General features: G+C 38.2%; 1 protein-coding gene across 14 annotated transcripts in view; it reads left to right on the plus strand.

Annotated features, from left to right (window-relative positions):
* The window catches only part of DMD (dystrophin), a 1,873,751-nt gene that overhangs the window by 1,847,634 nt on the left and 13,123 nt on the right, over window positions 1-12,994 (plus strand). For all 14 annotated transcript variants that reach the window (XM_075265063.1, XM_075265067.1, XM_075265060.1 and 11 more), the window contains 4 exons: window positions 1,502-1,660; window positions 2,362-2,605; window positions 5,909-6,032; window positions 12,630-12,722. In XM_075265063.1, coding sequence (XP_075121164.1) covers window positions 1,502-1,660; window positions 2,362-2,605; window positions 5,909-6,032; window positions 12,630-12,722 — 620 coding nt within the window. The remainder of the gene's footprint in view (window positions 1-1,501; window positions 1,661-2,361; window positions 2,606-5,908; window positions 6,033-12,629; window positions 12,723-12,994) is intronic.

Genomic DNA, 12,994 nt, shown 5'->3' on the forward strand with positions numbered 1-12,994 from the left:
TCTCTATATCCGCCTTCCTCTCAATGCCCTTGTGTACCTTTGTCTCATTCCCTCGTCAATCACATTTCATTGGCTATACGAAATATGACAAAATGAGGCTCAGAATTCTCCTCAGGCATATATAAACTGTTGTAGGTGTATAATACTGACCCGCACTATTCACACATGCCTCTAGACTGAAAACAAGAAAAATAGTTTGAGTCTCTTCTTAAGAACAATCCAGGAAAGCATCTGGTAATAACAGCTCATTTCTACTGTATAGTGTTAGCTTCTTCTGCTATGGATATATCTTCTAAGCTCCTTCTTGTCCCGGATAGATCACATAATGGCTATTACCTCTCATCCTCAGAGGAGCTCACCCCTTCTCTTTCATGGCTCAAATATTTGCAAAATAGATCTATCTGCTGACATAGATTATATATTAAAAAATGGAATAGATGTGAACCAAGTTGCTATCCAAATTTATCAAGTACCCATGCTTGGCATGCCTTTGCCAGCTAAACCATTGAGACAGTCATCTGGCAGTAGACTAGTAGTTCTAGCACTCAAATACCTATACCAAATACTTTGATATTAGTTACCAGTGAAATAAAAGCAGCAACAAGTTATGGAGGGTGATAATTTACTACATATGGGAGGAGAATATTGGTTTAAGTTATGTTTCACCCCAAAGGTCTACAGAGAGTAAATGGAGCAAGAAAGTGTTAGCTTAAACATATTACATGTTAAAGACCATGTTTAATAAGGAGAAATGTCCTTGTTAATAAGACAAGTGCAGACATATGGCTCTTTGAGAGAATTATTTAACAAGTGCTTATCAAGGCAGGGTACATCAAAAGCTGTAATAATGTTGTTAAAATATACATAGATGGTAATAGTCCGACATGTTCATGTTCCACTATAAATGCTATCTTTTCATGTTTTGCTTTTTCTTTTAAGTACCCTTTTTAGCATTCTTGTGCCTTGGTGATTTAGATTAATTTCCTAAGCCTGCTTGTTCATAGGACAGATTTGGAAGGTGATAAAAGACTAATAGCAATTGACATATTGCTCCATCTCACTATAGATTGCAGCTAATGCAAATACAATAATTTTGCCTGAGGAAGATAAATAGTTGTCTTGTATCTAAATAATGATTTGTGCTTTATTATTACACAATTAATACCAAGCTGCTTGGTTACCTGGAAGTGTTTCCCCATGTAGCAGTCTTCCCACAGAGGAATGCATCTTTATTTAACGGTTAATTCAGATTTAACGCAATTACCCACCAATTACACGTTATTTAACCAATCCTAATAACAGTGCGATTGAAAGCACATTTTATTGGCTCAGAAATAACCATTCACTTGTAAGGAAGTGAGAGTCCGAAGTTCTCCAGTTTTCTCTGTCTCCCAGGGTCTGTGGACAGAGACTGAAAACGTTCTGTTTATTACTGTGCATTAGAGCGCATTGAGATAAGTCTGGGAAGAGTGCTAATTCTTCATTACCATGTTTTTCTTAGAGATGATGAACATTTGCTTATCCAGCACTACTGCCAAAGCTTGAACCAAGAGTCCCCACTAAGTCAGCCACGAAGCCCTGCCCAAATACTTATCTCCCTGGAGAGTGAAGAGCGAGGGGAGCTCGAGAGGATCCTTGCTGACTTGGAAGAAGAAAACAGGTGTGTTTTATTATCTGTAATATTATGGTCTCTGAAAAGGCCTAAAAAGTAATTTTTGTATTATAATGGCTATTGCCATCTAAAAGTTTTCCTTTAGAGTCAAAGAAAACTCTGAAAATGAATGGAAACGAAGACTTCTTTACTTTCCTGTAAATGTGAAATCTGACTTTAAAAAAAAAAAAAAAACTATGAACATAGCCAATAAAACAGTTACAGTAAAAAATTTGTTTATAGATTTTAAAATCTGGTTTGTCCTGTTTGACAACATTTACACTGCCGTTTTTTAAAGTCTATCCGTTACAGCATTTCTGAAAGTCCAATTCATCTGCACCAACCAGATCATCGCCCCACATCTCCAAATACACTAGTGGTTGTACATTAGCCATCTTGACCATCCAAATGCACTAAAATGGTTTAGAAGTGCTTATTTGCGCACTGGGTAATAGAGCAGGATGCGCCCTTTTAGGCTCCATTATTATGGGATCTGTTACATGCCCTAACAGCAAGATATCTGTGATAGGTGTCCTTTAATAACCCATCTCTGTTTGTTTAGTAACAATAGAGCATTCTTACATTTTTTTAGTGCTCTAAACATTCATTGTATCACTGTATTTTAAAAATGAATACTTTGTTTCTACATCCAGTTCATTTCTATTTGCCAGCTTATATCAATATTTCTGTTTACTCATTTCATTTAACAGAAATTTACAGTCTGAATATGATAGACTAAAGGAGCAACATGACCATAAGGGATTGTCCCCACTACCTTCCCCTCCAGAAATGATGCCAGCCTCCCCACAGAGTCCACGAGATGCAGAACTCATAGCAGAAGCCAAGTTACTGCGCCAGCACAAAGGACGTCTAGAAGCCAGAATGCAGATACTGGAAGATCATAACAAGCAACTGGAGTCACAATTACATCGGCTTAGACAGTTGCTAGAGCAGGTATGTCAGCAGCAGCACCAGGGTGATCAACAAATGAGTACATTGTTTTATAGCTCATAGCTTAATTAACTTTTCATTCTTGGCAAAGCTTCCTGGTTGACTGATGATGGTACACTAACAGGGTAGTTTCCCTCTAAATCTTATTATCAAGTTTGTCATATGAAAGGTGCATTCAGTTGGATGCTTCATTAAACACTGAGCAAACAGTGGGAGAGGCAAAGCTGGCCAGTACTAAATAATCATACCATTGTAGTGTATCTGCTGATATATTAAGACTTGCAGGTGGGTCTTCATCCCTTGGGGCTCACCAGCGCACTGTATTCTTTATCTGAGTTACCATCATAATACATATTATGAAAAAACATGAAGTCGTTATTCAGCAGCAATGATGCGACATGGAAACATAATTTCACTTTTACATAAAAATGTATGTTCACTATGACCACTAGTCCATTTAAAGGCTTGCGAGATGAGCGTATGAATCATGGTAGAAATCTAAAAATAACTATAGAGTTTTATACCCCCTTCCCCATCATGTGACATCGACAAGGAGTCAAACTTCGCTACCCTCCAAATAGGAGCTATCACAACAGTAGCTGTATAGTGTATGGGACAGTCCTGTAGTACCTACACTCACCACTTAATACAGCGAGTGAGCAGAGCGTCTTGCTGCCTCAGTACCAGGGGTCTGCGGGGGGCTGTCAGTTTGAAGAAGTGGATAACCCCTTTAATGTATCCAACTAGAAATTAAATTCAGATGAATTGTCTCTATTAGAGAAATGGCTTAATTTCTGCCCCAATAACAGAGCTAATGATTTTGAACTATTTTGAGATTTGCATAGCTTTACAAGAAAGCTAACATTTCAGAGGCATTTTAATTTAATGTGTTACAAACAAAAATCTACTGAAATTGAAAACTGGATAAATCCTGACCCTATCATTGTTAAACACCAGACTTTGAAACCACCTTTGAGAGTATATCCAATCGAGTCAGAGACATGTTACTCCCAGTTTCCATTATTCAGTGTTGACTGAGTTTCGTAAAATAACAACTAAAACTACATAGATTGGTGCTAAAAAGAACAAAATTTTACAAAAAACAAAAAAAAAGTAGTGGTCTGATTCACAGCTCATGCAATGGTCCAAAATCACATTAATTCTGCTGGCTTTAGAGCTGGAATTTCCCAGCATTCCTTGCCAGCTCAGTTTCTGCAATGAGATTAGCATGCTTAGAAATTTCACCCTGACTGCCACAGTATTTTGATATAGCTGTGTTTTGTATGAATCCATAAAATGGCACTTTTACAGATCCATAAGGCATTACAGTACTGTTATATGCCTTCCTATGTAGAGCTTTTTCACAACATACATTGTAGCATATTACAGAAGTATTCTGCAATAGATGTAATGCTGAGCTAAGCTTCTTGACTGGTCCCAATAAGATATAGAACAATTTGAAAACTTGTCAAAATTTAGACTACATGTAGGTTATGGGGAAAAAAAGTGTTTCAATACTTTGCTTTTTTTGGTCTCTCCCTTTTTAATTTAGATAAACAGGGATATCTTTATTTAAATTTGTCTTCAAACTTACACATAAAAAGACATCTAGTGCACATGTTTACAAGACTGCCCTAAATAACTTAGACAGGTTAATATATAATAGCAATGGAGCATTCACCCTTGAAATAAGGTCAGGTAAATAAGTATTTGCAATTGCGAACAACTTGCAATAGCACTCTGCTAGCACCAAGGGCATTGCTGCAAATACCTACTGTATATAAAATACATGATACTTTTTACATTTTGATCAGACTGTAATTGTAAGGCAACTTCTGTTAAGTGGGTCCCTATACTAAAATGACCCCTCTTAGATTCTTGGTCTCGCCATGAATTAAGCCTCCTCTCTCTGGACCAGTGGCCTCTGAATGAAAGGTGGAGTATAGTTCAACCATATTATGCTCTAGTTAAAATCAGCTTTGGTCACATGGGTGGTGTGCACAAAACAAAATTGAGTTCAGCCACATTCCACAAAAGCACAATGCAACAAACACAGAAAAATTGGTCAGCACTGCCAAATCATGTGAACAAAAAATGCAGGTGCATGTTGCTTTGGCTGCAATACAATTGCTAACACAACAAGTTGCAACAGCACTCTGCTAGCACCAAGAGCGTTTCTACAAATTCCAACTGTATATAAAGATACATGAAATGAGGTTCTTGGTACTTTTAACACTTTGTTAAAAAATGTCAGCTTTTCAGAGCAGGGGAGCTTATAGTAATTACAGTTTTATCAAAATGTAAAAAGTACCAAGAACCTCATTTTCATGTTTCCTTATACACAGTAGGTATTTGCAGAAATGTTCTTGGTGCAAGCAGAATACTGTAGCAAGTTTTTGTGTTTGCAGTTGTATTGCAGCCAAAGTAACATGCACCTGCATTTCTTGTTCACATTGTTTGTCAGTGCTAACAAGTTTTATCGTGTTTGTTACAATAAGTATTTGCAAGGGAAACCAAAATTTGCATTGTGCATTTTCTCTGGTTCTCTGTACTGCTTCCCATAAAAAAAGAAAGTTAATACCAGTTTCTAAATAATAAATGGATTATTAAGCCATAAAAACCTACAACATCCTTTCATGTACTGGGTTTAGTATTTATATTTAAGAAAAGCAATTTAAATAAATCCTATAAATATATTATTAAACACAATGCAAAACCACCTGAAAAGACAAATAAAAACTATTCCTTGACGGTGCATGAGTCGGGGCCAGGTGTAATCCAGTGGAGGAAAACAAAAACCATCAAATGGCAAACCTTATAATAAAAAAAATTCATCCTGCTGTGATACTACACAGTATGCCACAATTCATAGTGTAGTATTACCCACCACATGCTATATACTACTGCAACGCACTATCCAGCAGCCCAATCACAGTCTCACACAGGCGACATGGACATGATTCCTTTTGTTTCTAGAATATTATGCTGGCTGATTTCTTCTCTGTATCGGGCTGCTGTAAGTACAGAAACACCCCTCCGTTCCATGCTGCTCTTCTGAAGAAACATGTTGGTGCACTAAATAGCAGCAGACAATAGGATGTTCTAGTAGTAGCGGAGGGTAAATTAGAGCTAATCACTTCTCTCCCTCCATGCTTTTCTTCTTCCTAGCAGCATGTACTCACTAAAGGGATGCAATCTTGACATGTGTTGTACTTGACACTCAATGTTTAGTCTGAACATCATTGATTATTTGACTGCAGATTCCTGCAAGCAGAAACCTTTATTTCCGTTTTCCTTGTGTTTTAGCCGCAAGCTGAGGCAAAGGTCAATGGTACAACATTTTCCTCTCCTACTCCCTCGCTGCAGAGATCAGAGAGCAACCAGCCCATGTTGCTTCGTGTAGTTGGCAGCCAAACATCTGAAACCATGGGTAAGAATTTTAGCTACAGAAAAAAATGCTTGTTCTCACCAGCAAAAAAGGTTCATGAAACATTTATCACTTGCAGTACTTGGTTTTCATGTTTTTATATGCTAATGCTTCCTGTGGATTAAAGAGAGCCATAAGTATGAATCGAAACTGAATACTTTTATTGAAGAATGCAGTATCTGTCATGATAACAAATTGTTTTCTCAGAGTCAAATCTGTCAGGGCAGACTGTCCATATGCACAATGGAGGTCACAGGGGGCATCCCCATTCTACTAGCCACACTAAAGAGTTACTTCACACTGGAGGACTTTGTACTGCCACATATAGCATGGATTGGAACAGGATTCAGCAGTCTGATCCGTGGCGTCAGCTTATGCCATAGCAGCAAACAGACCCTGCAGTCAGATGATCAATAGGTGCTACATTTGTAGAGGAAGTTATCCTTATTGGACAGGCCCTTTGAAACCTGAGAAACCATGTATTTGTATAGTGTGGAAATGGTTTTTGGCAGCTGTATTATGTTGTAAGTGCTATCCACTCTAGAAAGACGAACAGTTATATATTGATACTGAAAGGATTTGTATGTTATCCTCTAAGTAGTACACACTCTAGGATTGTCTGTCGTATTGTACTGAAAAGCAGAGAGCGTATCAGGGGAACAGCAGTGGCTTTAACATTATACAGCATGTAGTAAGCTAGAGGAAGAACAAAACCCCTTAACAGTACATACACACAATGCGGATTACTCGTGGATTTTCCACACAGAAAACTCTGAGTTATATTGTAGCATTTAAATCAATGAGCTTTTCTTAATCTCATGTACATAGCTGTACAGGGATTTATTGCTGTTCTATTTTTAAGGGAGTCTGTCAGTAGTAAATTGGTTATAAACCTAATCTCTGTACCTTGTAGAGATGATTCCACAGTTTCCAAATATGCCTCTGTTATACAGCTTTGTGGCCCTATTCTCATGTAAATTACTGTTTTATTCATATGTAAATGAGGGGAACGTGCTGTAGAGTTGTCTTAGGGGGCATTCACAAGGAGTAACGCGGTGCTGATTCTGGCACGATAACTCGTGTAAGAATCAGTGCTGCAAAACAGTATCCCATTGATTTCAATGGCTTCCGCTTAATGCACGTAACACATTTAAATCAATGGGTTAAAAAGCCCTCTATTGATTTCAATGTCTTATGCACGTTAAATGCAAACCATTGAAGTCAATGGGATTCTGTTTTGCAGTGCTGATTCTTAAGCGAGTTATCGTGCCAGAATCAGCGCCGCATTATTCCATGTGAATGCCCCTTAGCTTGCCCGGGCTTTGGTCTCAACTGTAGATTCCTGGGTAAATTACTTTCCCCTCATTTGCACATGAATCATCTGTGAGAGCTGTATATAAGCGGATCATCAGGACAGTGAAGAGCATTATCAGACACTTGCCTAAAAAATATTATTTTTTGATGTGTAATGTATTGGTTTGCACCCCCCCCCCCCATCATTTCTATAATCTTTTAAATTTTGCTGGTTGTCAATAAAATAGTTTTTTCCCCTTTCATACTGGAAACAATAATCCTTAAGCAAATGATCATGTTCTTACTTAAGAATTTCCCTGTGGTAATACCTGTAATCAATAGCCAAGATCATTATTTCTATGGCAACAAGAAATGTATTTAAAGTGCGAAAAATCTGCATACAAAGACATCTTTAATATTATCCCAAAACTTCAGAGTATTGATTTTTCATCTAATTAGAGACAAAGATGCATGCTAGTCATCGTGTTATAAAGTAATAGGAGTGTGCTTATCCATATGTACTGTCATTTATATTAGATGCCTATCAAGCCTGTTTATAGTTCACAGACATCAAACAAGTTTATTGCGTGTGGATTCAGCATAAAAAGAAAGCTGAGAAGTAAAACCCATTACATGAGTTGCAGCTATTATTTTATGCATATACATAGCACTAACATGTTCCACAGTGCTGTACAGAGATTTGTAGGAGGAAGATGGAAGGAAACCCACACAAACTCCTTGCAGATATTGTCCTTGGCAGGATTAGAACCCAGGACTCCAGCGGTGAAAGGCTGCAGTGCTAACCACTAAGCCACCGTGCTGCCAGCAGAATAAAATTGTCAGTAATGTATTACTCTTCACTATCACAATATATATCCCCCAATCTTTCTAGCCACCACAGTGTACACCACTTAAACAGGTTACCTTTAAAGGGGAGACGGTGGAGGGGGAGAAATGAAAAAGCAGTAGCAAAGAAAAAGAGAAAAAAATATTTACAAGTAATACATAACCTTTATTCATTAAAGTGCCAAAAAAATGGCTAATCATAAAAAACGTATAATGTAAGAACGAAGAAGATGAATAACCCCCAACAAGTGTGAGGTCCTATAATCCAGACTCTGGACAAATAATATATTTATTCTCCACCACACCCAAGCATTGATGTGTAATAAGTCATGTGCAAATAAACAGGACTTCAAACTCGTTTGCTCTATGCAGTTAGTTACTGCGATTTTACTGACATTGAAAATGATCATCTTTTATAGTCTGTAAATAAACCTTCCCCTAGTTCAGTAGCCCAGGTGATATATAACTCCAGCTCAAAGAATGGCGATTGTAGCTGCTAAAGTATAATGTATAGGAGTATAGCCATTTATATTATGTGGCCAAACAGACAGATTGCACTGTGTGCCTGAACAAGAGCTGTCTGAAATCTCCGATGAGCCACATGATCACTTCGGAGTATATACACACGGGGATCGAGAACACATAAAGCTGATTGCTGCCGGCAAGCCAGAAAGGTAAGTATGTTGCGCTGCTCGTGGTCAGATTATCGGGATTCCCTCTGATATATAATCAGGGATTGTGTCTTTGAAGGTGAATATTGCAAGCATGGGGGAAGAGGCAAGTATAAAGCTCCGATCATGGCTCACAATTCAGCTAGTGGATAGGAATTCTATTACTGGTTGACTATGCATTGTCAGCATTCATTACTGCAGAAAGAGAGTTGTATACCATTATACGGGATATGTGGACATGTAAATTTTGTCACAAATGGTATTTAAAAAGCAGCAAACCTGAAGTTTGACTTTTTTACACCAGGAAAGTACTGCGCTTCCTGTCATTCAAGTACATTGCGAGCTGCTTGCTCACTTGTGCAAATTCACCAGCACAACCATGAAATGTACCATAAAGAATGCCTTCAAACATACCATGCTAATGAAACTTGGTATATTCTGAAAATGATGCAGAAATATTCATCCTGTGGCAGATCATATAGCGGGATGGAAGTTGGGTGCTTTTTAATACTGATTATTGCAATTATGGGATGTCTTTTGTTCCATACAGCATTTTACAGCCAGAGATCGGCTATCAGTAGCTGCTTGGCTTGTGATTGCTGGGAACAGGAAAGAAAGTGCAATTATGGAGGATGGTAATCACTGGGCTTTTCATTATATCTCTCATGTGAGAACTGATTTTTACATGGAAATACTAATGGCTTTTGTTCTCCTGTTTGTGAATCATCTGTGAGAGCAACAGAGTTGTACATAAGCGGTTCATCAGGACAGTGAGGAGCATTAATTCTCCAACACAAGCCTAGAATTAAGTGGACCGGGATTTTTTTTTTTTTAATATATATATATATATATATATATATATATATATATATATATATATATATATATATATATATATTATTAGCCCTACTAACTGTTAAGTGTGATAACAGATGAGCCCAATACTCATGTCATGCTTTCCGGGTTCTGATTCTTCGGAGTCCTTCACCTGGGGATGCATACTGGAAAGCTACTGTTTTTGTTTTGGAGCAAATAGTGAGTTCACTGCTGAATTTCTTTTTCTGACTAATAAAATTTTAGCTCTGTAGAGTTGAATTTTGACTTAACTTTTGGTTTTGTTTTTTAGAACTGGAACAGGGACATCTGTTGCAGTTCTAAAATGTGTGGACCCTAGCCCCACATTCACACAACTGAAATTCAGTCCATGTGTTGACCAGATTTACCTGACTAAAGTACAGCACAGTATTCCGTTGCGAGACAGGGATTCCTACTAACACAGTAATCTATGATACTAGGAGTCCCTCTCCTGGCAAACTGTTCAAGCTGGTATATCTGGCCAACACGCAGACAGAGTATCACAGGGCTTTTCATTATACCTTTTATGCGAGAACTGTTTTTTGGAAAAAAATAAAACCCGAAAAAACCCAAAACATGGAAATACTAATGCCTTTTGTTCTCCTCCTAATGAATCATCTGATAGGGCAAAATAGTTGTACATAAGATGTCCATCAGGACAGTGAGGAGTATTACTTCTCAAATACAATGTCAGAATTAACTGGACCAAGATTTCCTTTATTTAATTTCCTTGGCACCTTCCATAGAGTCCTGCACACATAGCACTTGCTTACAGATAATGATGTTCTGGATGCTTTTAGGGCGCTATCTCCGCAGACCTGCACATAACTATGGCAGATCAGACAAATTATAATGTTCCTATCAATGACATGTGCATTTTATTATCTATCTCTGTCTTCCTCAAATGCCCTTGCATTGTCCCACCCCCTCCACACACACACACACACACAATTTCTTGTACACAGTAATTAAATTTTTTTCTCTCTATAGATATGTAGTTTACAAATGGGTACCTTTTGGAAGTCAATGAGAGGCTCTTTTTACAGCGCTGAATCTGAGGCGGATTCAGCGCCATTTTCCTCCGTGTGAATGCACCCTTAGGAGTCCCTCTCCTGACATACTGATCACGCCGGTATATCAGGCCAACACATGGGCAGAGTGTTGTGTGAATGCTGGGTAATGGACAGCATCCTATAACTTGATCTTCTGTGACTACAGCACTGAGTTTACTTCCTCTGACTGTTTGAGCGAATGTCATAAATGTAAGAGGTTTTAGCATTTCAATAAATGATTGGTTGTTAGAGAGAAACCTCTTAGACCACTCCTGTACGTTGGTGTGTTTGTCTCCCTCCGGCCGGTGGCGTAGTCCTTCCATAAGAGAGACGGCTAATTATAACTTGATGTAATGTAAAACCTACAGACAAAGTAGTTCAGATCATTTGGGCTTTATGAAATTCTGCAGCAACATAACCGTCCAGGTTTGTTTAGTAATATCTTTATATAATATCAATAAAGGCGTTTGTATTTTCACCCTGTTTTTGCATGGGTTTCCTCCCATATTCCAAAGACATACTGATTGGGAATTTAGGGACTGCCAATATCTGTAAATTGCTGGTGGAATATGATGGCGCTTTAGGAGTAAGATAAATATATAGTGAACTCATCATTACTGCAGTACTAAATGTGCTGCTTCATGTCTGGAGCAGTTCAAGGTGCGTTCTAGTCATTCTGTATAGGAACTTGAGATGGAGGTGATTTATGGCTGATGGCTGTGTTATGCAGACATACAATTGTCAAGAGTCGTTCTTAAAATAAAGCGAAAAGAAAAAAAAAAAACACATGACAGTTGAAGTGTAACATTGCGACAAGGTTACCTCTTTGAAAAATTGCCAAGACAGAACTTTGCCAGAACTGACTATAGGACATGTTACTGATTAATATGCTGTAGGTGACTAGGGCAGCGGAAGTACTAAAAATGTACCTAAGACCAGTGAAAGTCACTGAATTAGACATTGATTTGTCCTTGTTTAGCCGCCAACGCAGAGCCCTGTTTACAAATTGTTCTAAGCGGTGGCTAAAACGTTTAGCAAAATGAAAGGACTGATTAAGTAAACTGCTTTAGAGGCACGTCCTGCTGCACCCTGTTATTATTCAGTTTGTCTCTTCAATCAGGCTGAGAGAATTGTCTATTTAATATTTGTAATGCTCATTTTAGCTACTACATACCTTAAGTGTCTCTTATTGTTCCATCGGAAAATCTACTGAAGGTTGAAAAAAAGACACGAGCTCATCACGTTCCACCTTGTCTCAATAATGAATGAACAGACCCTTTCATCGTCCTTTGATTTATATTAAATGGAGGTTTAGTGTCCGTTAACTGTTTTGGCAACACAACCTAAGTGAATGTCGCAAATAAAGCCAAGAGGAAAAGCCGACATGTTGTGCATGCTGTAAGATATCTAATGTTCTTAGCCTGGGTCACAGAAGGTTGCTTTATCGCATGTACATCTCAGAAGTTTTATATATGCGGTTGTTTTACCAAAGAAATGTGGTGCGAATTTGGGCAGAAAAAAGGTGCAAAGGAAACATGGAGTAGATGCTCAAGGCAACTAATTAGCTTGCTGCATTAATTAACGAATTTCTGAAAAATAAAGGTGGACGCTAATTGGTTGCTATGGGCAACTGGTCCCTTTTCGCTTGCTCTTTCAATGTGTTTTATTTATCACTAAAGCTCGTAATGCAGACTGTTGTCACAGAAAGTAGCAGCTGTCACACAGCAGTCAGAAGCGTACATTTTCGTGTAGCTTTTTCGTGATAACATGATGCTGTATAAAATGTCTGTGTGAAACCTCAGACTTAATCCGCATCTTTTCAAAGAGCAATTTTTTTTGCTAATTAATATTAGAAATAATTTGGCTGCCTCTCTTTTCTTTAGGGGAGGATGATGTTCTTAGTCCTCCACATGACACAAGCACAGGATTAGAGGAAGTCATGGAGCAGCTAAACAACTCTTTCCCAACCGTAAGAGGTAAGGATTATAAATAATGTCGCTATTTAGTAATTCCTCATTTAATTATATCATGCTTTCCGGTCTAGTCAAAGGGGTTTCTGTTCTTTTAGCTTGGCTTTTGTGAGCATTGAGGTGCAACATTGTCCAACATGCTCTTAGGGATTTCAGCTTCAGTGGAGAATTCTCACAACATTGAAAATCCCAACAACCATGCGAGTTATGGGATTGCTTCATCCTGTACCAAGTCGCCATCATGGAATAGTGGCACAATAGTGCACATACCCCTCTGC

The sequence above is a fragment of the Leptodactylus fuscus genome, chromosome 2 (genome assembly GCF_031893055.1).
Source record: "Leptodactylus fuscus isolate aLepFus1 chromosome 2, aLepFus1.hap2, whole genome shotgun sequence".
NCBI classification, from domain to species: Eukaryota; Metazoa; Chordata; class Amphibia; order Anura; family Leptodactylidae; genus Leptodactylus; species Leptodactylus fuscus.